The sequence below is a fragment of the Sander vitreus genome, chromosome 10, assembly GCF_031162955.1.
Source record: "Sander vitreus isolate 19-12246 chromosome 10, sanVit1, whole genome shotgun sequence".
In the NCBI taxonomy this organism is placed as follows: Eukaryota; Metazoa; Chordata; class Actinopteri; order Perciformes; family Percidae; genus Sander; species Sander vitreus.
Genome location: NC_135864.1, coordinates 13,380,008 through 13,406,373, shown reverse-complemented (window position 1 = coordinate 13,406,373; position 26,366 = coordinate 13,380,008). Strand labels below are relative to the sequence as shown.

Below are 26,366 nucleotides of genomic sequence, written 5' to 3'. Positions count from 1 at the left end.
CTGACAGCCGTGCACACGGTTGCCCATCTGTTGAACGTGGAGTGGTTCAACAACAGCAGACGAGGAGTGTATGATGAACTCAGCAGTGCTCTGTCCGACCTGTCGGACTCAGAAAACACCACCTTCCTGAACCCAGTCCGCAGAATAGACATCGTAAGCTATCCTAACTCATTCATTTAAAATAAGACAAACGTGGACATACAAAATCTCTTCATATCATTTCATTTTGCCATGTTTTAATATACTGTAAGTTGAAGGATTGTATGCTCATTTACAAGTCGAGAAAATTTGCCAAAACTTTTAGCTGAAACAAGACAGTTTTTCATTGTAGGCCTACGTGCATTGAAGTAGGCCCTACACATTTTTAAGTCAAATCCATCTTCTCCACCATTCCCCCCCTTGTTCTTGTAAACGAAAGTTTAGTGTCGTAAGATAATCTTGGCAGGCAGGCTGTTAACAGGACTGTCTGGGACAAGAACATATGACGTAAATGCATATTCTGAAGATGTTTGGGGGTCACTATAAAACTAAGACGCAATGTGAATTGTGGTCTTTTCTTGAGATTAAACAAGCAAATCTGCAAACGTCTTCCTTTGAGTCTCTCTCTGCTTCTGCAGTCCACGTTGTCACTCTCTTCTTCTCGGGTCTCAGAATGCGCAGCAGACTCCAACCTACTTCGTGTTCACCTCCATCGCTGGCCTCACAGGGGTCATCATCACTCTGTCCCTCATCCTCATCATCACCTCCTCCATGGAGGTCATCAGACGCAGCTATTTCGAAGTCTTCTGGTACACCCACCATCTCTTCGTCATCTTCTTCATTGGTCTTGTGTTTCACGGAGCAGGGTAAGGGAAAAGTCGTAGCTTTCTTTTCTTTTTTTAAAATGTTGTTGTCAATGCAAGCAGGTTTCGATTGTCTGTCCTATCTGCAGATTCATCGTGAGGAGACAAAAGAAAATGAATCCACCGCACAACTTCACCTTTTGTAAAGACCGCAGTGATGACTGGGGAGAGATTCCTGAGTGTCCCATCCCTCAGTTTCAGGGAGGGCCAGCACAGGTTTGTCTTTTACATTTTTTTAAATACTGAGAAGCTGCAACAGCCTTTACTACTATTTCTAAAGCGTTGTATTTTCCTTCTCTCTCTTTTTATAGACCTGGTGGTGGGTGATCGGTCCAATGATTCTGTACATCTGTGAACGTGTGTTGCGTTTCATCCGTTACATGCAGACAGTGCAATACAGGAAGGTACGTTTGATTCATGATTCATCTTTACCTTTTGGGTTGTTTGATAGATAATGTGACGGTGACTTCACCTATTTGCTTTTTTTTTTTTTTTTACTTTCAGATCGTGATGCATCCGTCCAAAGTGCTGGAGCTGCAGCTGGTGAAGGACGGTTTTAAAATGGAGGTGGGTCAGTACGTTTTCCTCAACTGCCCGGCCATCTCCCAGCTGGAGTGGCACCCGTTCACCATGACCTCCGCCCCCGAGGAGGACTTCTTCAGCGTCCACATCCGCTCGGCCGGGGACTGGACTGACAAACTCATCGACATCGTGCAGAATCAACCAGAGGGAGCACAGGGACCCAAGTGAGCACTTCTTTTATGTAATCTAGGGACGGGCGTGGCAAACTCAGCTCATGCTATGAATGCCATGGTATGTGGCAATGGTCCATTGTGGCATATTTGTCTCTAATAAAAAATAAACATTGAATACATGGGAAACTTTGTATTCTCAGCTGCAAGAAAGAATTTTTAACCTCAGATTAAGACATTGGCGATTTTAGACCCTTTCTAAATTTCATCTCAGCCCCCCTAAAAATTATAATAATAAAAAACAAATTTGTTTTATTTTTTTTAATTCTGAAATCAATTTTAGTGTTTCAAGTTAGAGTTTGCGAACTTATTTGTTAGTGACAGAGGACAAATAATTACAGGTTCAAAATGCTTGAAACAGGTTGAATTTCCAGTTTGTTCTTCGCCGATGCTATGCACCAGTAACCCAGTAAAGGAAAGGGTTAACAGAAACATGTTTTGGCCAACACTTTTGCAAAGCACTGTATCACTGTGTCACATTGTCATTAGGGGCTGAGCCCCCCTAAAGGTGTGATCCTAGAATCGCCCCTGGATTAAGACTAAGAGAACTTTATCGACATATCGTCTGTACCCATAACAACGCAAAAAAAACAAAAAAGGGGCTGGTATGATGCTCAGCTACATGAAAGCATTACTCACCTTTTGTATTAGTGTTTGCAAGAATTAATTCATTTTAAACACTTGTTTAATGTTTTGGCCGTCACCTGTAGTGTATTTTCCTGACTACAGTTTATTTATTCATGATCGTTTCTCAGAATGGGTGTGGACGGACCCTTTGGCACAGCCAGCGAGGACGTATTTGACTACGAGGTCAGCATGCTGGTCGGTGCCGGCATCGGAGTCACTCCCTTCGCCTCCATCCTCAAGTCCATCTGGTACAAGTTCAAAATCTCCAACTCTAAACTGCGCACCAGGAAGGTAAAAACCCAAACAGCCATATCATGTCTAATCAGCCTGCTTTTGACATTAAGACCTGTAAGTCCTGTTATTGTCTCTTAAATAAATAACACACTGTGTGTTTTCACAGTCCACCCATGTTAGGACGAGTCATCAGAAGCTCTATTGTAAGAGGATCATTGTTCAATGTGCCTGAATCTGCTTCCTGGTTTCAGATCTACTTCTATTGGCTCTGCCGGGAAACACACGCCTTTGAGTGGTTTTCTGACCTGCTGCAGGTGCTAGAGAAAGAGATGGAGGAGAGAGGAATGGGGAATTTCCTCACCTACAAACTCTATCTGACTGGATGGGATCAAAATCTTGTAAGTGTGTGAATCAGTCAGAGTCCAGATAAACAGTGTGCGGTTTTAGCTTTAACTGAGCTGTTATCTCTTTTCTTCTTTTGTCCCAGCATTTTCATGAAGGGGTTCACTTTGAAGAGGACACAGATGTGGTCACTGGGCTCAAACAGAAAACTCACTATGGCAGACCCGCCTGGGACAAGGAGTTTGAACAAGTCCGCAAAGAGAACCCCACGTAAGATAAAATCCCCCTTAAAATATCTTTAATACCTTATTGAAGCTGTGTTTTTTTTAACAATTGTGGAATTGTAGTTGTTATAAGTATTGCACTTGAGTGGATTGTTCTCGGTTACTTTGCACTTGTTTTTGCACCTTTCACATTAAAACTTTAACCTCTGAAATCTAACTCTTCGTGTTTTTTTAGGTCTGTGGTTGGGACTTTCCTGTGTGGCCCTGCAGTTCTGGCAAAAGTCTTAGAAAAGAAATGTGCCAAATACTCAGACGTGGATCCTCGGAAGACCAAATTTTACTTCAACAAGGAGAATTTCTGAGTGAAAGAAAACAAGAACACAGCATTTGGGCTAAAGACAGTGTGACCTGTGGTACTAGCTGGGTGTGTTTTGACACTATACTGCACACTGATAAGAAGCAGGGCATGTCCTTTTATCAGTAAAACTCAGGGACAGACTATCATTTCTTGTGACTCACTGACTGATGGCTTTTACGGTCAATTGCACTCTGATTTTCACTCATTGTATGATTGATTTGAAAGGTACACTTCTGGTGAAGCCCTCGTAGTTCCTGATGGCCTGAGACTCTATAGAGTATAAGGAAGTATTTTACCGTTACAAGACATCAGGACCTCAAAGGTTTTGTCCGTGTAGTACACTTGTTGTTAGCACATCGTATGGATATTTTCCTGTGTGAATGTCAGAAAAAAAAATGCCCATCAAAGTTTCCCAGATCCCAAGTTTATGTCTTCTGATTTTTCATTTTATTCAACCAATAGTCCAAAACTCAAAAGATTCAGTTTACTATCACATGCAACAAAGAAAAGCATGAACTCGTCATATTTAAGAAGCTGGGGCCAGTGAATTGGTATTATTCTTGAATGACAAACTGATAAATCAAAATGTTGATTCATTTTCTTTGGATCAATTGTTTAAGCCTTACATATTTTCCACTCGAAAGACAATTAGCCTATACGATCAAATACACTGTAAATACTATACATATGTTGTGTTCTTGAGCTTCTGTCACTTTTCTTAAGCTTTACTGGTTAAGGGAACAGGCTCCTTGGTAAAGGACAATGGTTTATTATAAACAGACTAAAGTCTGTGGCATTTCCTTGGCAGAGTGTTAACCCAAGTTTATCAGGAAGACTTCCTGTAACGTAGCCTGTGGTTAATCATCCTCCAACGACGCGGAAGGACTTCTTGTCACTTAAATTATTTTAAGTTCACTATTTGCTGTTTTTTCATCATGTTTCTTGTATACAACTCCAAACTCATTTTGAATAAATGAATATAACACTCTTTTTTTTGTTTTATTGACAAAACAATATCTAGACAAACAGTTTCCAGAGCCGATAACGTGACAACAGTCGGTTTTGGAGTAAAAGGATGAAACCTAACGACAATCCAGTTCTGATCTTTTTATTGGTTCAGCATTCATCATCCACTCAAATGTCTCACAAGCAACAACCTGACTCTTTCATACAGAAAACAGAAAATATGATAAAAAAAAAAAAAAACAACTATACAATATTCCAAACTAAAATGAGACTTCTTCAGGCCTGTTCGAGCTCAGGTTGACTGGGTCAGCAGGGTGGACCAGTTTGTGAGCCCTGAAATCCAAATGATGCATGTAAAAAAAAAAAAAAAAAAGAGAAAACAGAATACTTGTAAGAAATTACAGAGTTTCTGTGAATTTCCCGGAGGGAAGGAAACTGAACTGTTAAGGAAATTAAGAAAACTTAATCTTGGTCTACCTGAAACCTTTTTGAAGTTTTTTCTCAGTCAGACCATCAAGGCGCCCCTCCTGCAGTCTTCTGAATCTGCTCTTTGAGGATGAGAATGCTCTGCCGCTGCTCCGGGGGCAACATGGCGATCTGTTCTGGGGTCAGCTGCAGGACCTGCATAATCAGAGCAGCCTAGAGAGGGACAAAATTAAATTGTCAAAACATACAGGAGGTAAACTGTGCTTTTCTGCCCTCAAAATAAACAAAACGGGACGGTAAGGGCTTGTTGGGTGTCTCAAGAAATCTTCCTGTTATTCTGTGTTAACAGGAAAATCCAAATTCCTTAAGCCTTTATTGTGTTAAAACATTACCAGCTATTGTTGAAGTCAAACAATTGCTGCTGCAATCTCATCCCCGCCTCAGGTGATACATACTAGAATGACTTCCAACCAGTGAATGAGGATGCAAAAAAAAGGATAAACATTTTGCTCAGGGGCAATTCAACAAGCAGCTGGACAGAGCTACTCTGTGTCTAGTCTATATCCATGACGTTCCATTTCCGGGATTGCTCCTGTTCCGCCGGATGTCCCTCTTTTTGGCCGGATGTCCGTTACCTTCCGCTTACTTTGTGTTGTAATTTTAAACTCCGGCCGATTTATGAGGACTATGGTTAACTGCTCCTCAGATCTCTGCAGGGTAAATCCAGACAGCTAGCTAGACCATCTGTTCAATCGGAGTTTTATGTTGCACGACAAACAACTTCTGAACGTACACGTTCCACCAAAACAAGTTCCTTCCCGAGGCTATTTTGCAGCAGCACCATAGCTCCGTTTGGCGATTAGCATCGCCCAAAACTATTGTAATTGATTTCAAGAAATGCCAATAAACCAGAGCCCTCCCCCCCCCCCCCCATCCCAGAATGCTGTGTGGACTAGCCCGACCCTGCTCCGCAGCTCTGTGGAGGAAGGTCTGGCAATGCGAGACTACGTCAAGTCTAACCCAGACAACAGCCGCTTATTGATCAAGGCCCGTTTTATTTGTTAAGTGTACATCTCGTCTCTGGCAGTGGACACAAAATATGTAGATATTATTATGAAGGCCGTTTAAAGTGACTCTTGGTCCAGTTTCTTATAATACAGGGATGATAGATCCCAGACACCTACCTTCTCCTGGTCCTGTGTAGAGACCTGGCTCTGCCCCGGACTGAAGCCTCCTCCTGATGGAGGAACGCCAGAGATACCAGGGCCCTGCAGGACAAACATATCAATAGTAATTTAAGCATATAGCACAGATTTCTTTTGCATCTTTCCTCCTTCAAGTCACATTCAATTGACTTTTACAAGTTTTTTTTTTGTTTTTTTTAAATGTAATGTTAAGGAAATGTTTATCTAATCGCTATTTGTAGTCTTATAATTGATGAGGAAAGGACATTAAATTTACAACAAATTTACTTTTTAACAGTTTTGTGTGCAATGTAACCAGTGTAATAACATAACATTCATATTCATTCACGTAATAAATCATAAGCAAACAGCTGAAGCAGACGAAGACATTAGATGCAGCTGTTACCGGTCTTGCAGGTGGAGGAGCATTCGGAGCCATGCCATGAGGAACGGGGCCTTGCATTCCTGCCGCCATGGGAACCCTCTGAGCCGTCACAGGACCACGAGCGTCCATCGCCCTCGGGTCACGACCTGCATTAAGAACCAAAAACCACACTCTCTGTTCACACCTCATCATTGGATTGAGTAATCCATTGGAGTGTACGTCACATAAAAGACAACTATGTTTGAAAGTGACTCTGGAAGGGAAAAGAAATTGATCATCACATGAAACATTAACATTAAAGGGGTGATAGAATGCAAAACCGAGTTTACCTGGTCCTAGTTGAATTACGACGGTTCGGTGGGTAAATAGGACATACATAGTACTAGGGCTGCAGCTATCGATTATTTTAGTAATCGAGTATTCTACAGATTATTCCATCAATTAATAGAGTAATCTGGTAAGAAATACTTTTGTTTTATTGAAGAGCAATAATAAACAATAGTTTGGTTAAATTTTCGGAAAAAAGCTACACTTTTGTTGCCTACATTGCTTACAATATCATCTCTCAAAAAACTAAACATATGAAGTGCATTTAAGTGCCCTATTACATTGTAAAATTTTTCAAAGAAAACATTTTCTGAAATGACAACCTCACACTAAGGCCTACATTAAACATACATAAACATGACCTTAAGTTGTGCAACTTAACTTTCAGAACTACAAGTTCCATCCTGAGACTGATCTGTATATAGGCCTATATGTAAATATATGTAAATAATAATTATACTCAATCTATTTTAATTTATATATTTGATTACAATGCTACACAGCTCTGTTACACTTATGCTAGTTGATCGTTGATCAGCTGTTTCTCCGTGAAGAGAGAAAGTGAGAGAGTGTGGTACGTAACAATAAGCTGTTTCTCCGAAGGGATGGTCAACAAGTCGGCTCTTTAGATCAAATTGTGGTCACTGCTATGGATTTTCTAGTCTTTGTTTTTGCTAGTTGTTGCGTTTGGTGTAGTTTCATCGTCCATACAACTCCGTGATTTACTTTTGTTGGGTCCGCTTCGTGGAATGGATGAGAAATGTTTTCTGTTGAGATGCTGAAGCATTGACGTCGTGCTATTATTGTGGTAAGCTAGTTCGGTTTTTCAGTAGACACACTGTCCAGAGTTTTCGTTTTAATTACGTTTGAACTGATTCCAAACTTTGGACACTTTCTGTCGTTTTCTTGTGTGTGCTTGCGCGTGCTGGGCAGCGGTGTGTGTGCGCTGCGGGGCAGCTCTGTGTCTATTTGTGTACAACCAATCTGCACGCAGCTCATCTAAATATTCATGAGCATAACATATTTGGAAGAAAAGCTGTCGTTCCAAATAGAGACATTCCACAGGGATGCATAAGGACCCACAGAATAAAACCTGGGACATTTTCAGCCCAACCAATGTTACAGACCCTATTAGGAGACCTTAAGGAACAGTGTGAAATACCCTATATAATCATCTATCACCCCTTTAAAAACCTCAAATTTAAAAAAAATGTGCATTTGTAGCTGAGAGAAGTGTCCTTGAAACATTGTGACATGGATGACCTAAAAAATAAAGGCGGTATTAAATATAAGGAAATAAAAGTGTAAAGATGGTAGTAATAAAAAAGTTATTATGTAAAAACCTCTCGTAAGGACAAAAGACTTTGGTTTCAGTGTCTTTTGGTTTGTCTACCAGCTGTGACTGAAACTGAACCGAGATCAACCAAAATGTCTACATGAACACAATCAATAATAATAATTTTAACTATTATAAGTTTGGGCGCCTAGATAGCTCAGTTGGTAGAGCAGGTGCCCAAAAATAGAGGTTTACTCCTTGACGCAGCAGGCCAGGGTTCGACTCCGACCCTTTGCTGCATGTCATTCCCCCCCCTCTCTCTCTCCCCTTTCACTTCTTCAGCTATCCTGTCAAATAAAGGCCTAAAATGCCCCCCCCCAAAAAAAAAAAAACTATTATAAGTTCTTAAACTATGAAGCATCATCAGAGCAGCTACCTCTGGTTTCCATCGGGGGTCCGCGTGGCTCCATCATCTGGGGCCCTCTGGGGTCACCCATCATGTTTCGTGGTTCAACCATGGGTGGGCCTCTCATGTCCATTGGAGGGCCTCTCATATCCGGAGGGGGTCCACTTGCCATTTGGGCCATGTGTACAGGTGGGGCTTGGTGGGGCGGTGGAGCTCCCATGTAACCCCGGCTAAATACAGACACAAACACAAAATAAGAGCAATTAAATGATATTATAAAATTTAAACGGGCAAACTCAGAATTACAGATTTTTTTTGGCCTAAAAAACGTTATAACAAGCCACAGCAACAGCCGTTTAAAGTATTTACATTCAGTAATTACCTCTCTGTTTTCAATGTCAGTGGTGGAGTACGCCATTCCCAAAACAATCTCAGGAATCAATGCAGCTGGATGTGATCCAGCATTACTGTTTGTAACTTTGTCTCACAGATAGGAGCCTTTTTCACTCCTAATACTGTATCACAGCTATATTATGTCACTGCTAATGCAAATGGATTTTATTATATATTATAATAGCACTGTACAGCACCTAGTAAACCTGTTTTTTTTTTTAAGTGTTTAATAAATAAACTTTACTTACTTAAAAGAATATTCACTGGCGAAACATGGGGTGGTTTTTATTGTGAAGCATTAACAGGAAACTCAATGCATTCGTCATTCGATCATCAACAATGCATTTACGAAACAAAACATTCTTTGCATTTTTCTTTTAGTTGATCTTTTTTTTTTTTTTTTCGCAAGGGATTGCTGGAACAAGGAGAAGCAGCTACAGTGAGCTGTAAAATAAGGAGTTGTAGGCGACAGACTGCACACCTCCAACGTCTCGCCAAGGTAACCAACTTTACTGTGCCCTGCTGTTGTGTGGGGAAACTACTTGCACCGAGCATAGCATAAAATCCGATTGCAGTTGGAGTTATTATTAACGGACTCCTCTATCATAACAACAAGAATGTGTTTGGTTGCGCTGTAAACAAATACACTAGTTTCTCCACTGTTGTATTTCTCACAAAGTAGCTGCTCGACCAGTGATTGTTGCCTCCAAAAATCTGGGATCTGTAGTCTTAAATCACACTTACTACCACGATAACGTAAGGATTATAAATTTAACGGCTTGAATTAACACAACTCTGAAATCCACACAACTGGTAATAGTATTTAGGTAACGGGATGTGGGTGGACATCTTACTTGGGGTCTATGACCTCTCCAGTGACATTCAGCAGAGTTCCTCCCCGGGGGTCATTCGGACCATCTCCCAGCAGGCCTCTGGGGGGGATGCCGCCTGGTCCTGATTGGAGAAAATCATACATTCAACCACCTAAAGAAATACTACACCCAAACAAGTTGTTTCTGCTATTCACTGAGCAAGAAATGTTTTATGACTAATCCATTAGGGAAAAAATTCCAGGTTAGGGAAACTACAGTCACCAATTAAGGTGGAGGGTTTGCTCAGGTTAGATATATCAGGAAACAAAGCAAGAACAGTTCAGGGGTTGATAAACGCACACCACAGTACACAGTGACCACATCAAACTGCCACAGCAAGTTGTCGCAACTCACAGGGAGATATCAGGAGAGTGATCAGCAACAAAAAAATGCAGGAAAACAATCCCATCGACATTAAGAGGGACATTATAGGTTTAAAACACATGGAAACCTGTCTGTAAAATGCATTAAAACAGCTTTTTTCCCCACACAGACACAAACGTTCTGACTTGAGAATATTTTCCTACTTGTGTCTTGTAACTCTGGTGTTTTTTGGCCATGAGATCATGACAGGAAGCATGCAGAGAGAAGATCAAGTACAATGGGTGTGTCAGTGTTCAGTTACGCTAAAGCATGTCAAACAGCATGAAAGTCTACAGAAGTAAACAATAGGGCACAATATGTTAAATAAGGCAGGTGTAGATCTGTACCTACCCAACAGTGGCTGGAACACTTGTATTTCTAGTCTCCTTTTAGGTGAGCTGTGAAATAATCTAAACAATAGATAGATTGCCTTGCCCACATTACAGTTAAATGACGGCGACTCCCTGATGTAGTTTGACCGTAATCAAAATCTGCATTGTGTAAAGATTGTCTCATTTAACATGTCGTTTGTTTAGTTGATTTGAGGCTAAACAGATTCAAGGTAAAGGGCAGGGGGCATTGTACCTCACATTAATTTGGATTCATTTGCATTTACTGCATTCTGCTATACAGCTGAGAGGGAGGAGAGCCCAGGGCTGGTTTATAGAAGAAGCAGCTTGAAGAAATTGATGGGGTAAAGGACAGGTGAGCTCCTGTTGACAGTGAAACTGTAGGGTTGATAATTGGCAAGAAATTGGACAGATTTTTTGACGACAAACACGAACAAGGGCAAAACAAGAGAGAGAAGCCAAGAAGCTTGATTTTCCAAGATACATTGAAAGTACCATGCTGCTTGAAAGCACACTCAGCAATGGCATGTCATGAGTAAACAGAAAGCCAAGTAGCTCTTCATTTCCATTAGCGAGAACCACAAATGTCACAACTAATAACTGCCATTAAAACTGACATGGCAAAGAAATAACGACAAACCATTATTTTCATCTTTAACCTTGCAATACAGTCATTGATTATTATCTTTACCAACTGTGCGGGTGTTTATGAGAAACTCTTAACAATTCAAATCTGATCGTTGAAATAAAAAACATCCCAGGTCGGAACTGATTGTGTGAATGCTAATAATTTGATTTTAAGAATTCTGCATTTAAAGCTACAGACACAGAAATGGCACATCCTAAAGCGAGAATTATACTGGACGCATCCAAGGTGGCGCGTGCCATCGTGACGTCAAAATGACATAATCCTGCCAGCACGCCCGATTTATGGCGCGCACGACAAAGCGGAAACGGGAGGCCTGAACGGGTTCGCCGACAACCGGATGCCAGGACTCTGAGTGACTGCAAGTCTCTCTGGTAAACTTACTGGGTTTAAGAGGAGTTCTTTTATGGTGAATGAAAGGCTTAGTAGGTCATCCAATCAAATCGAAGCATTGACGGAAATGCTGCTGCCAGTTCTGCCGTCATTTACTTTTTTTCTTCTTCTTCTAGTCCGTAGAAAGAGCAACGTCGGTGGCCTTTGCTCATTAGCGCCACCGCTGTTCAGGAGAAGACTGCAACTAGTGTCGCGAGCACCGGCGCGGGTATAAATAGTCACGGCGATTCCATGACATCACATTTGTACGCGCCAGCTGGGCTGCGTCCAGTATAATTCACGCTTAAGGAAAGCTCATTGTGGGACTCGCTCTAGTGGCTGTAATTCTGCACCAAGGCTGAATTTCAAGAAAGAGCATCCAAAAAGCAACATGTCATAGGACCTTTAAGTGCTCTTTTGTATTGACGGCCATCAATGCAGTCATAGGAGAAGAGTGCCGAGAGCAGGAAGCCTGCAATGTCTGCACAAACTGGCCTCAAATGCATTTGTATTTTTGTTATCTGCAGTTGACCAATCTACTTGCTATGCACATGTGACTGGTGTATATATGCTACATCCTTCCACCAATGCAAAATGTTCTGACAACGGCACTATGGAAATATCAAAAACCACACAATAATGTGTATTTCACACATGTATCATTCCTTTGTGTGTGGTACCTCTCTCAATACTTAGTTTAGAGTTCTCCTATTTCAACATAATAAAAAGTGTCATAAAAGCCAGGACTTCACCCTTTCTTGTTCACATATTTTTGTGCTACATTTGGCAATTTCCCTTTACAGTTTAGTTCTCTTTTTTGGTATTTGTTTAGCTTATGTACAGTATATTCAACATAAATTCTGTTAATTCAGATAGTTTTACCACAGAGTTTTACTACGGTTATTCTACACAAAAACATTTTACAGTCACACACACTAACATTTAACATGCTCAACAAATCAGTTTATCTATATATATATATTCTCCTTTGATGTATCCTATTACTGTGTTCTGCTATAGACACACAGCTTTGTCAACCTCATTTAAGTTGCGTTCAGAGGACATTTTCTACTGAGATTAAATAACTTTACGTTAAACTAAAAGGTTGTGTGAATTTGAAAACTATCTACAATACTCTTCCATTTAAAAATGTAAAATAATTATTTGGCTTGGCTTTAAAACCGACAACGTAATCACGCAAAAACATTTTCATCCTGGAAAATGTATCACTCCTGTCAAACCTGTATCTGTTCACGTGCAGTTTCACCACTTTCCTCCCACCCTCATGACACGGCACATTCTGCTTTAGTTATGGTAATGCTCAGACATCATAATCTTTACACAAACGGGCTTAACACCTACTTTAAAAAGGAACACGCCGACTTATTGTGACTTTAGCTTATTCACTGTATCCCCCAGCACTCCAGGTGAAACTCTCTGCTCCTCACCACGGGGCTTCTCAGGTGCTGCGAGCAAATCACTCCGCCCAAGTAGCAGAAGTGGCAGTGCTTCGCCTTCTGAGAATATAGTTCCCAGTATGTATACGGTTAGAAGATGGCTGTGTCTCATGTGACCTTGTTATTTGTACACGCTGTGACTATACAAATCACAACATTTAAATAAGAAAACGGAGTTATTTTGTCACTTATTGGGAGCAGTAGGCTAGGTGGAGCCGGTTACCTACAGGATCTGTGCTAAGCTAGGCTAGCGGTGGGGGCATCAGACAGAGTTACAACACGCACGGAGATGAGAAGGATATGTATCGACTTGTCTAACTCTGGGGGATACAGTGAATAAGCTAAAGTCCCAATAAGTCGGCGTGTTCCTTTAAAGGCTAAATAAAAAGGTTCATATTTGATTATGGTTGACATGCAGTCTAACAAACTGTAGAAAACTAACACTAAACCCCAGAAGTGCTGTGTATTTAGACACATTTGGCCTCTCCATAACAGTCCTATGACCTGACTGGAGAACGGAGGGAGTACAGTGATACCTTGCGACCGCTCGATAGCAGCTTGCCCAGACGATCCTGTGGGAGAATGCTGAAGGTTTCCTGAGCCAGCATTAAAGTGAAAAGGAGACACAAGACTCAAGAGAGCAAAGCAGCACTTTGGAGAGCATTTTGAAGCATGCTCATCGCACACATACACATACACACACACACACTTTAGAAAATTAACATTTGTAAATATGTTGCATGAAGGCTCAAAAGAAACCTTAAGACAATTAATACCAAACATTTAGGGAGAATAAAAAGAGATTTTCAAGAGTCAAGCTGATAATATTCTCATAAAGCACCTCGACTATTAACAAGGCTCTGGTGACACCTAGTGATCCCAGTGAGCCATGACATGTGCAAAGCTTTAACATAAAATAAAAGGTAATGGTAATAGGGTACTGCAGGTATGGCTGCAGTCAAAATAAGTGCAATTTTACACGTTACTGCTAAAATAACTGAACTGGAGAATAGCTTAAACCATTAAAACACAGTACTGGTAAGAATGCATGACTGTAGCTTTGTTTGCTACAAGAGCGATGAGGGGGGAAGGTTGCTTGCGCTGCTGCATGACAATTTAATGTATAATAAATAGATAAATAAAAAATACAAAGAAATGATTTGGTCTGGCCAAATCTATTTTGGTGATCTGCTTAAATAAAACACTGCAATGTGGCGGTTCACTGGAAAAACTGCAAAGCAAAAAACATTGACCCTGTTTTTTGAACAACTCGTTACATTCATTGTTGGTTTACTATTAAAGACGAAAATATTTGGTAGTTAGAGTGTGGCACCTGAATAATAACTATATACATCGATATATATATATATATATATATATATATATATAAGGGGTGTCAAAACGCGTTAATTTCGATTAATTAATCTGAGAAAAAAATAACGCGTTAAAAAAATATAACGCAGATTAATCCATTCCATATTGAGGTTTGACCCGGTGCCGTTCTAGCCACCATTGGACTGTAAAATGAAGGAGGGAGACGAGAATGTGCTGCCTGGATTATTAATTGGAACATTTACTTGTAAAAATCTTCTTCCTGCCAACCCTGGCTACCGAAATCTGGTGCCACTGATATGTCTGCGCTTCTCTCTGATGCTCTGAAACAGACGATACAGGCAACACAAACACCGCTGCACGTGACGCTAGTTAACACAAGACTAGACAGCAGCTAACATTAGCCTACCGCTAGCTAGTAGCTGGATTAAACACGGTTAAAATGCTGACAGCTAATGCTAAACGGTGTAAAGTTTGACTGTGTTTTACTGTAGAGGATTCAACACCGGGATCTAACAATCTGCAGCTGCCGTCGGAGAAACAACACAGACGGTGCGTTCAATGAAACTGGTAAACGACAGCCTCGTGGTCCATTTGAAGTTATTGTAAATGTCCTTTTCCCATCTGGTGGTTGTTTTTGTCATTCAACAGCAATTTACTAGTGAAATAAGTTATTGTTATTACATTTAATTTTGACCATATGGCCTTAGCAATAAACAAGCCGTTCTTTAATGTCACCAACTGTTGTTTAGTACCCTTTTTTTTCCCTTTTCTTTTTTTTCCCCCTTTCTTAAAAAGTATCTGTTCAGGCACCGTTAATTATGTATGCGATTAATTTCGATTAATTAATCACAGAGTATGTAATTAATTAGATTAAATGTTTTAATTGATTGACAGCCCTAATATATATATATATATATATATATATATATATATATATATATATATATATATATATATATATATATATATATATATATATATATATTTAATTTGACATGGATTCTGAATGTTTAACTACTTTTTTAAAAGGTCTTTAATTAGTTTTAACTGCATACACGGCTTTGCTTTTCTATTATCATGAAAATAAAAAAACTATTTGTCCAACATAACTTATAATCCTTAAAAACTTAGCACATCTTATCAGTGGGCTCATTCTGCATGAGAACAGGTGTAATGAAACCCTCACAAATTACTCATCAATGGCCTTAGTAAGCCATTTAAGAAACACAAAGATGATGCTACCACACCCATTTCAGTTGGTGATGCAAGTTTTCATGCAGTTTGATGATGATGATGATGATTACCTGGAGGTCCGACTGGTGCTGGTCCTTGTCCCGGGCCTGGTACAGGCATTGGTCCAGGGACAACACCCATGTTGGGGGGCTGCATCATTTGAGGGGCTCCATTGACATGCATTCCAGGCTGATTATATGACAAAATAAAAAAGATGTAATTTAACCTCAACCTTAATCTTGAGAGCCATAACTCTGAGACTCAGTGAGATCTCCACCTTTGATCAACTTTGTTTCATAGAGATAATTAGTAAATTATCACACTACCAGACTACAAACAGCAAACACTGTTCTCATCAACATTTATTTATTACCATCATCAGAGCCGCAACATCACATCCTTTTTCAGGGTAGAGTGCGGGACTATTTTGTAGAACAGAAGTGTGATGTGACCATTACCTTAAAGAGTGGAAGACGGTTGTACTTACCACAGGCTGTGGCTGAGACACTGGCGCGCTGGGTGGAGCCGGAGGTGGGTTGAGCGGTGGTGCTCCTCCAGCCTGCCCGCTGGGAATCAGAGGCTGGACTGGTGTTTGACGGTGGAGCATTTTCTGGATGTGGAGTATATGGAAGAGCATCTCTCAAAAATGTGTACTTACTGGTTCAAAAGGTGTAGACTAGCTTTCAGACCCTTTGACTAAGAACAAGGTCACAGTCAGATGAACCTCGCTTCAAACACACATAAGACCATTCTCAAGCAGGTCTCCTCTCACCAAGGCTATCTCAGGGTCAACAATCCGCATGACCACTTGGGCCTGCAACAGAGCATAGGCCAGCTGAGGGTTCTGCAGCAGCATGTTCCTCGCCTCCTGGGGACTGTTCTGCACACACAGCTGAAGAGAGAAATCACATTTTCACAAAACGGAATCTTGAAATGATATTATACATTGTGAAAAATCACAATTGGGCAAAGCAAAACAACTAAACTTTTACATAAATAAAAAAAAATAAAAAAAAGACAACCCTTTGTGTTATTTTACCTCCTGACAGGTTAGACATACCCATAAGCAACCAAAGTGGCTGCATCAGCACAAACAAGGACGTGCAACAATATCTGTGGGATCAGGATTGGAGCCCAAACGATCCCACTCTGATCAGTGTATGGAGCCGTCCTACTGACACAAGCTTTGATGCAACAAAACGCTTTTCCAGCCGGAGGAAAAAATGTCTGCGGTGTGGCGTTTCTTTGAGCCTAACGAACCAGACTGCCAGATGTGCAAAAATAAGCCTTCACTGGAAGAGCTGAGAGACCGTACAGCGCAACCTCTGTTAATGAAAGGGAAGGATGAGCATGTGCAGACAGTTGTCATCCTGAAGGTGATTCAAATTGCGAGAAACATTCGTCACCATCTTTTTAGGGGACTAAAAGGAGTAAGCAGCATTAAACGTACAGTTTAAAAACACGACTTTTGGGGGAAACTATAATACTTACAATTATATTATATTCCTCTTTAGATCTGTTTTTGTTGCTTTTGTTAATTTCCCTTTAATAGTTTGTAATATTTGAAAACCTCAGCAACATTCAGTATGTACAATCACATTTGAGTTTTATACTTGAAAGAAAGTCCTAATTTTATTCTAAAAGAAGCCAGCTAGCTTCAAAGTGGTTATATGCAGCAATATGTGAAAGCCAGACTCTATATCTTCTGCTCTATTTTGGGAAGACTGTTATTCAAACATCAGAGCATACAAAGATCCAAGTATCAATTGACCAGAATACATAACCCCAGTCCTAGAGATCAATTTATAATAATGGAGCAGGCGGCCCATTAACCCTTTCAGTGCCCAGCCAAAAACTGTTGTACTACTTACATTTATTAGCCCCTCAAAGTCACTCATTATCTTAAAATATGAATGTACTGCACATTTTCTAGGATTATTTGAAAAAGAAGAAAATCTTGATTTGAAAATTTTGCATTTAAGATTTACGCTATAGATAGATAGATACATACATATATAAAACACACATATAATTTAGGTTTGCCTAGAAGTTGAAAAATTTATTTTATCAGAATTCTGAAGTTGTCAAATATGAGCTTTCATAATTGACAACTTAACTCTTTATAGAAAAGTAATTCAACCAATCAGTAACATCTGTGAAGTTTTTGGTGAAAATGACCAGAACTACTGGCTTACAACAGCCTCCTAACCAATAAATCAAATTGATTTTTGACTTTTACTCAGGTTTTACTCAAAGCAAACCATGTCACTGCCCTTTCTGACTTCATAGGATTTAAGGAGCAACGACTAGAATGTGAATTATTTACAAAATCATCAAACCAAAAAACAGAAGCAACTATTCAGTGAGTTCTTTACAGCCTCTTCCGCCATTAAGTAGAATGGGACACAACCTAACTTTCATGATCACGTCGATTGGATTGCCATAATAACACACAAGCATGACAGCTCATTTTGCTGATAAGGACCAGGGACATTGAAATGTTGACTGTGAGATTGACCAATCAGTTGGTTATTAGCCTCATTTAAACAGTGAGAAAAAGCCGGTGTTCTGCTGGTACTGATGAGGCTTAGCAGCACACAGGATGGTTCTGGTGTTCATGCTAAATTTATCAATTTTAAATGTCTATATAGGAAAAGGCAATGATAGGTCTTTAACACCTGTACTAGAAAACTGAGTAACAGAGGCAGTAAAACCAGCCTACCTTCATTTGTTTCATTAGTTCAAACATCTGCTCAGGTGGCAGACTGGCCACAGCTCTGCTGATGGACTCTGGGGCTTCCTGTGGCTGGATGGTATCTCCATAAGGAGACTCAATAATGGGGGCTCCTGTTCCCAAACCTGTGCAAGCCAGAAATAGCAGAGAACTGTAGCTTTGCTCAAACAAATCCAATTCAACACCGTAGTTTGAAACAATGCCAAGAGGAACTAAGCGCTTACTTTTGAGCTCTTCCTTGTTTTTCTCACTGGCTGCGTTGTCAACACGGAGAGCCCGACCACTGAACTCTCTCCCGTTCAGGTTCCGCATGGCACTAAGGGCCGTCTCCTGGTCTTGATATTCACAGAAGCCATATCCCTTTGGCTTTCCTGTCTCCCTGTCATACACCAACCTGAGAGCAAGAAGACACATATCATCATGTCTGATTGTCCACATGGTCAGAGACGACTATAACAATCAATTAAAAAAATATATACGTGAAAAATAATGTACATAACCATTTGGGTGTACAAGCCTGAATTGTTGATTTGTTCACACAGGGTTTAATAGCAAAAAAACTGACTCTGTATCTGGCGTTTGGAGCACATGATGATGGCGAACACAACTTTTTTACTCACCTGAAGCTGACAACAAGTCCCACTTCAGAAAAGATGTCTTTCAGTTGTTCCTCTGTGGCTTCATACGGAATGTTTCCCACTAAATAAAATTTGAGATATGAGAAACGTTAATAAAAAGCAATAAAAAGAACTTAACTTTATAATTTAAAGGTTTGTTTACTCGTTCTTGAGGTAGCTAAAGTTACATTTGTTACCTCGTTGCCGAGCTAACAACATTAGCCGGCTAACGTTACCTATGTTAGCAAGCTTTCATTCATTAGCCGTTGGTGTATCGACTTATCGTGCTATTATCTAGCTAACGGATAAAACTGCCAGTAACCGAGTAAGTGACGCCAACAAACTTACCAAACACTGATCGTAATGAACGATCAACAGCTGGATCTCTATTCGCGGCGATAGCAGCGGCAGCGGCAGCGGCAGCAGCAGCAGCTACGTTCGCCATTTTGGGGACACAAATGAATGTAACGCCAGGAAATTAGATTGATATCCGTTTGTGGGAAAATATACATGGGAAAATGCCATGAATATAAAAGGCCACATTCAAATAGAGCTCATATTCTGCATAATGATTTTTTATTATTACCCTTAATGTCTTAAGCATCCAAGGCCAACTTGCCACGAGCTACGAGATTGTGAAACGATGATTTGTGCCCCCATAGAAGCCATAAGTCCGCATTAAATCAACCTTGTTTTAAGAAAAACATGTTTTATTCGCGGTGTCATGGAGAAGTACTAGCTACACACATGGATGTATTAAGAGAACCGTAGCCACAATCCTAAACGTAACAGCGACGTCTCTGATTGGTGAAGCTCGTTGTTACCATGGAAATGTTTACCGCATCCGCGAACAGCGGTTTATAGATATATTTAGTGAGCTCCAAAAATATATATTAAAAAATGTATGGTGAGGTTATTGGTTCCAGGCCTTAAACTCTTTAGCATTTGACTGAAACGTCAATGGAGCAATTGAATGGGGAAAATCACTTCCGGGACCAGAGCCGTTCAAAAAGTGTCCGGCGGCTCCGGCCACTGTTGAGCACTTAGCTACCAACAGTGCGACCTTTCCTGACCTGATGACACTTGACACGCTAGTTTTTTCTCTCTTTAATAATTATGCTAAGTATAATGGACAGTACTTTTTTGAAAGCGAGATACGCCGAAGAGCAGACAGTGTCAAAGCCGAGACGGTTCAACCTAGTCGAAATCTTCGGTCAAAGTAGTCAGCGCATATTGATAGGAAAAATAGATGGCGCTGTTGTCCGCGGTTAAGTTAGCTAACGTTACTTGTCTGGACGTCTTCCAGCACTATGAAATGTTATAAACTGATAATTCCTCAGTTGAAAGTAAAACAAGTGACTCAGATATGCTCCCGAAGATCCAGTTTTCTACAACAGAAGATTTGGTGAGTAATTCTTTTGGGGATAAGCAGCTCGTCAAGCGTGGAACAGCAGTGAGACCGGTCAGGTGTAAACGAGGTAGCCTATTTAATATTAATTAATATATTAACTGGTTATCCACACATTGTCCTCAGGAAAATTGATGTTTGGCTAAATTAATGTTTGTATGTATCCTAGTGACCCTGTTATACCTGGATAATCACACACCTGTTCTGTCCATGGTTAAGAAAGTATTTAGGCTAATTGATACATTTAAAATATAGTTTAGCTATACAATAAAATGCAAAATTGTTTTCTTTTAAAAAGCTTTTAAATCTTCAGTTTGTCTCCTCCTTGACATATGCTAAATACAGTTTGTTTTATCAATATTTACATTTACAGACACCTTTGTTTAATTTAAAGACACATCTCCTTAATTTAAAGTAATCTGGTCACGAGGTGGAGGTGCATCTCACAGATTAATAAGTAGGCTTTTTGTAATGGGAGTTTTCCGTGTTTAGATAGCTTGTCTATTTCTATATCCAAAAACTTCTAAACTTAATTTCTAAAAACGTGCCAGTATATCAACAAATAGTATTTACCAATAGCTCATTTGGTATTTTTGTCACCTTTTCCTGTTTTGTGTCAGGTTTTCTTTCTTTTTCTTCAAATTATTTTGGAACATTTTTTGCTTAGTTTTATGTTGACAAATTACTTGTGTCTAACTGCATTTTTTGTATGTATAAACAACAGACATCAGTATGGATTTGCTATGGGCAGCATCTCTGATCTTAATCTGGTCATTAGTTGTCTCCTCTGCCAAGGCCTTTGGTTAGTTGACCTAGTTATTTGTCTTTATCTGAAAACAGTTTTTTTTTATGAAGGTTGGTGGGCACTGTAGGCCTTGGGCCATGAAACAATTGATCAGACTTTGGTGGTATGAACATAACATAGATAACAACATAACAGTTTCTGAATGCTAGGAGTATGGACATAGAATCTTAAAGTCAATATACCTTAATATTATAGTGATATAAATGATGGATCTGGGCGTACCAGCAAGTTGGAGAAATGTGAGGTTTTGCACCATGCCACATACTTATCTTTATCTTAACTAGTTTGGCTACTGGATGGTTGATCTTAGTTTAAATTCACCAACTGCAAAAATATCAAAGATACTTCAAATGTTATGGATCTCATTCATTGTTAATGGTAACAATTTAAACACCAGTCACATAGAGAGAACAAACAGCAGCAAAAGTAGGCAAATTTCCTTTTAACGCTTGTGCAATTTTGATGTATACAATAACCTTACATCTGAGAAGCAGGTACTAGCGAAAGCATTTTTACTTGAACAGTTACTCCGCTGAGTGTTTAAAATCATCTCAAACTGATTTTTTTTCATAGGCATTTTAATGATGCTTCTTTGCCCTGATTCATTCTTATTTGTCAGCAATTATTGCTTGTTTGTTGCATTCAAATGTTTTTAACTTGTTTTTGTAAGTGTGAAGCACTTTGTAACCCCAGTATTGAAAAGTACTATATAAATAAAGTTGTACGTGCTTACTAAGTTTTGAGAGGTTGTTGGTAATTAATTTCGTGCCAATCATTGGGAGTAGGCAGAAAATAATTTTCTGGTTCCACTGGGGCTCGAACCCAGGACCTTCTGCGTGTAAAGCAGACGTGATAACCGCTACACTATGGAACCAGCTGATCGAATCACTTGGCAGACCATGTATTGTCTCTGTGAATGATGACAACGATAGTCTGACATGACTGTTTCTTCATGTAATGTTAAGCTTTAGCTCTCTGCTTCGTAGCTGCGGTTTAGCGAAACAAAATATCAGCCAGCTTCAGTCTCCACAGTGTCACCTCCCTTGTATACTAACCTAGCGTTACGTCTCCTCTGCTGGTGTTTTGGTTCAGTTGCGAGGGGAGCCCTCTCTTGGGACGTTTTGCTTTTGTGGCCGATCACACGGTACAGTAGCTAACATCCAGAAACCGAGCTGCCAGCTATGAATGCTATGAAGTCGCCTACATTTGTCCTTGTCTACTCTCCAGCCTGCCGTATGCATGCACTGGAACTGACATATTGAGGCGTAAGGATTTGCGTGTGTAGTTTAAAAAGCTGACTTGGCTTAGCCATCCTGTTGTGGCAAGAGAAGTGTGCAATTTCAAACTTAGGGTAACATGAATCATGAAACATGAATTTCCCATGAATCAGGGCACTGTCTGATGCATCTTACCAGCTTCAGTTACCTACATTAAATATGACAGTTTTTTCAAAAAGACAGAGCTGTTGTTGTCCCCACACGTTTTAATCTTGAGGGTAAAACATTAATATGCATGACACTTTACCATATTAAAAAAATCCCATATTAACTGTACTGCACTGAGACCATGTTTAATGGGAATTTCACACTCCAGCTCTGATGTTCAGGCTGTGTAGCAAAGTATCTCTAAATGTCCATCTCTCCTTAGTTTACTGGTATGGGGTCTGAAATCAGTGATGACCTATTCTGTGCAAATATGCCCATTACTATGTTCCTAAAGTCCAATGTGATGTCTTCGAATAGCTTATTTTGTCTGAAAACCAAGACCAAACCTAAAAATATTCTATTTACAACAATATAAAAAGAAGCAAATACTCACATTGGAGAAGCGGGCATTTTAGCTTGATAAATGACTCAAAGGATTAATCGATTATAAAAATTGTTGCTGTATAATTTTCTGTCAATTAACTAATCGATGAATTGACTAATTGTTTAATCTCTAAATCCATGTTCATAGTCTTTTAAACAAAACTTAGGTTTGTTCCCAGAAACAACAGCCTTGCTGAAGCAGTTTAAATAGCTCTTCGTGATTTCATGTTTGGCATTTTAATGAAATCAGTGTCCACTTGTGTGTGTTGTAGTGGACTGATGTGTGGATTCAAATCTGTTGCTAAGGTCTTGTTTTGAGTTTTTTTTTTTTTTTTTTTTTTTACAATGTAGTTATTAAACTGAGTTTAAAATATGTTCCAGTGAATCTCAGTAGATGCTCAACCTGCCCCCCAATCAGAACTCAATTGAAAAAGAATGGCCTTGAAGGTGTCCTGTGGAGTTTAGATTATGTAGATTCAGTGTTCCTCAACAGAAACACATTGCGTGTATCCTTAAGGTCTAACAAGCATGTTGAATACATTTCCTTCCTCATAAAACATTTGCAACCTTGAAATTTTGTATGTATAGTTTAAATTATTTAGGCTACATCAATATTTGCTTGCAGTCTTCTTCTTGTTGTTTTTGTCAGCTCATTGCTAAGTTTGTTGGCGTGTTACCTTGACCAATCAGTGGAATAGTGGAAACCAACTATGTTAAAGGTTCCCCAAAGAGTTTCTGACCTCTAGTAGCACCATGGAGCTGTGTGAGTGGGTCCAACATTGCTGCCAATGGTTTCGTACTATCTCACTTATCTGCAAGTAATATACCAAGAAACACAGCAATGCTCCAGCTAAGACAGGCAAGAAGAAGACTGTTGGCAAGATGAACAATGCAGGATTTAAAATTCTTCAAAAATCTTCCTCATGCACATGCACAATACAAAACAAAACATGACCCACTTGTAAAAAAGATTGCTCCATATTGCTACTAATGGTAGAAAACTCCACAGTGTACCTTTTAATACCCCATTTAGACCAATGGAGTGTTGTGATTCAAACCCGAAAGAGGGGTCAATCTGTATGGGTCAACCCACGTCAGCCTCCTTCTGACAGAGATGGATGCAGGCTGCCCGGCTTTGGTGAACTCGCATTCGTACAAGAGCAGAAATTAATTTTGTGATACCAACATATAAAGGGAATTTAACCGACTCGCCAAAAAAAGAGAGAGAGCAAAAAAGAAATAGAAAGCGTACATATTTTGGCCATCAACAGAGAGCGAGCGCGCACATGGACAGACAGAAAGGTGAAACCGAAACATAACTTTTATCTGGGATGTTTTTTTGGTAAACAGTTTTATGTGCCAGTTTTCAAATACCCACTTCTGAAATGTTTGAATACAGTTTCAGTTGTGCTGCAAATTACATTTGGACAATTCAGCTGCAGTGTCCCAGTTACTCAGGATAATCCACAGACCTCACTGTCTACAAATTCCACAGGGTCTGTTTTATCAGTAGAAAGTACAGCATTCCAATGAAACTTGCTCACAGCGAGGTCCGTAAATTAATATATACATTTCCATAAATTAAATTCACCTCATGTTGTGGGGATGAAAGTTAAAATCTCAGAAACAGATATCTCAAATCCTGGGCACATAAAATCAAAACTAACTATGGGGTAAACGTATAATGGTAGGCTATGCTTTTTGGGTTAAATGACCATATAAGTTTAGCAACTGTGATGGTGTGCCATCGCCGAATCCAGCTTTGCGCTCTCCTCAATGGGGGATGATCACCACTTCAATGAAAGCAATGCCCATTTATGGCAGAGGAAGCTGTCCTAAATAATGTACTGTATCTGTGGCTGTTGTCTGCAGATGCCTTTAGTTTGCTGTGGTGCCTCTGACAGCGTTGCTTTGTCAGAACCTTTAGGGAACATCTCTCCTGATGCACAAGGAGCATGATTCAACCTCAACAAAGCCGATTAGCTTCAAAATGCTAGCGAGACCCCTGTATCATAAAGATGTTGCACTGAGAAATGGCCTACCTGAGCTCAGACCATTGCCTGCTTTCTTGGTGTTTTCTCACATCACACCATTTAAGTCTTGACCCGGGCCTTTACCTCGCAAACAGCAGCCCTGATCTGTTCACTGACTTAAGCCACTTTTACAATCCTCTAATAGGTTGCCAGGATGTCCTGACCTCATGTGTCTCCACCCAGGTATCTCTATAAGAGGTCTGCATGTAATCATGGCAAAAGTATTAAACAAAGATAAGATATACAAGAAAACTTGATTCTGACAGCTTTGTGTGCATCTATGTCACAGAGGATTATTAGACTTGTTTGTGCTCCAGTATTTTGCCCAACTTCTATATTTGTACTTTTGGAACATCTAGTTTGTCTCATTTAGTTCATGTTGCCAAAAGAACAAGGGATACTGTAACTGTTTCTCATCTGTTTACCATACACAAACTCACTCCAAACACCGTTACAATCTGTGATTCACTAATAAAACAACAATACAACATAGACTGATTCTGAGACAATTGTCCCCTGGGCACAAACACCTAAAAGCCCCCCCCACCCTCATAAGTAGCAGCAGACCCCCACGCTGCCTGTGGTCATTTTGTGTCTTTTTCAGGAACATTTTGTGTTTGCAACTCTCAACTACTGCTGCTGTTGATAGCAAATTGCACCTGAACTTCAGAATTTTATTCACACAGTAAATGAAGAGAGGCTGTCTAAAACCTGTCCAGCTTCCTGTCACAGCATATCCACACTGACAGCCCTCTCCAAAATATTATACAAAATACTACACAACACTAAAATAGGAACTAGGCCTATACAGCCCAATCAAATCAAGGTTTTTGGATGCCGATTTCCTATATATTTTTATATATATTTATAATTGTGACCATGAAATGTACGTGGCACATTTCACAGTTGAAAAATAAACTTGTCACTATGGCAATTCTGTACATCAGTTTTATTTATCAGCTGATGTTGGTAATAGTCACTTCAGACTGATGCTCTGTCTTTGTTGGCACCCTAAATCTGTGCCAAGCAGGCCCAGTTATCCAGCCATGGTGATAAAATAGGAACCGTTTGATGTAACTGTTGCTTAAGTTGGGCTTAGGGATGTAACGCTATGAAAATGAAAATTTAACATCACGGTTATAGTGACCAAAATTATCACGGTTTTCAGTATTATCGCGATATTTTTAAAAGTGTGTTCAATATGTTCAGAAAGCACTGATAGGCCTACACAAGCTGAAATAGTTTCAAAAAGTGTAACAGTGTTTATTATATTACAAAAATATAGGCAAAACCTTATCAAAAGTGCAACTTTTAAAATCACATGAGCAAGGTTTCACTATGTAAACCGCTTATTTGTCCAGAACATTTTCAGTAATTTTTTAAATTATACAAATCCAAACATTCAAGCTAAGACATAAAGAACAATATGTAAACCAATCAAAGAAACACCACTAATTATATACTTGTTTTCTTCATCATCAAAATTAAAATGTAAAACTGTACACATGAACGCTTTAAAGTCAAATTAAATTATCACGGTTTTCGGTATTAAAACGGCAATTGTTATCGTCAACATTTTTATCCGTTACAC

The 26,366-nt window shown here is 39.7% G+C and overlaps 2 protein-coding genes and 1 non-coding gene across 3 annotated transcripts in view; 1 reads left to right on the top strand and 2 right to left on the bottom strand.

Annotated features, from left to right (window-relative positions):
* Positions 1-4,588, top strand: part of nox1 (NADPH oxidase 1) — a 7,827-nt gene extending 3,239 nt beyond the window's left edge. The window contains exons 5-13 of the mRNA XM_078260324.1: positions 8-153; positions 652-845; positions 932-1,058; positions 1,154-1,246; positions 1,347-1,588; positions 2,350-2,512; positions 2,707-2,853; positions 2,943-3,067; positions 3,257-4,588. Coding sequence (XP_078116450.1) covers positions 8-153; positions 652-845; positions 932-1,058; positions 1,154-1,246; positions 1,347-1,588; positions 2,350-2,512; positions 2,707-2,853; positions 2,943-3,067; positions 3,257-3,383 — 1,364 coding nt within the window. The 3' untranslated portion in view covers positions 3,384-4,588. The remainder of the gene's footprint in view (positions 1-7; positions 154-651; positions 846-931; positions 1,059-1,153; positions 1,247-1,346; positions 1,589-2,349; positions 2,513-2,706; positions 2,854-2,942; positions 3,068-3,256) is intronic.
* On the bottom strand, positions 4,472-19,179 carry cstf2 (cleavage stimulation factor, 3' pre-RNA, subunit 2). Its single transcript, XM_078260325.1, has 13 exons — positions 19,070-19,179; positions 18,725-18,803; positions 18,329-18,498; positions 18,093-18,229; positions 16,143-16,262; positions 15,858-15,980; positions 15,442-15,559; positions 9,597-9,696; positions 8,380-8,579; positions 6,362-6,486; positions 5,956-6,039; positions 4,823-4,984; positions 4,472-4,678 (listed from the first exon to the last, which is right to left on the bottom strand). The coding sequence occupies exons 1-12, from the start codon at positions 19,164-19,166 to the stop codon at positions 4,859-4,861; spliced, it is 1,479 nt and encodes a 492-aa protein (XP_078116451.1). The 5' UTR covers positions 19,167-19,179; the 3' UTR covers positions 4,472-4,678; positions 4,823-4,858.
* A 2,556-nt stretch (positions 19,180-21,735) lies between these two features.
* On the bottom strand, positions 21,736-21,808 carry trnav-uac (transfer RNA valine (anticodon UAC)). The gene has a single exon. It is a non-coding gene; the product is annotated as a tRNA-Val (tRNA).
* Positions 21,809-26,366: the final 4,558 nt, after the last annotated feature.

Coding starts and splice junctions, on each gene's coding strand:
- cstf2 (XM_078260325.1), bottom strand. CDS start 19,166: ATGGCGAACGTAGCTGCTGCTGCTGCCGCTGCCGCTGCCGCTGCTATC. Junction 6,487..8,379: donor ACCCCCGATGGAAACCAGAG/GTAGCTGCTCTG, acceptor TTCTTAATGCAG/GTCGTGACCCGAGGGCGATG. Junction 4,985..5,955: donor CTACACAGGACCAGGAGAAG/GTAGGTGTCTGG, acceptor GTCCCTCTCTAG/GCTGCTCTGATTATGCAGGT.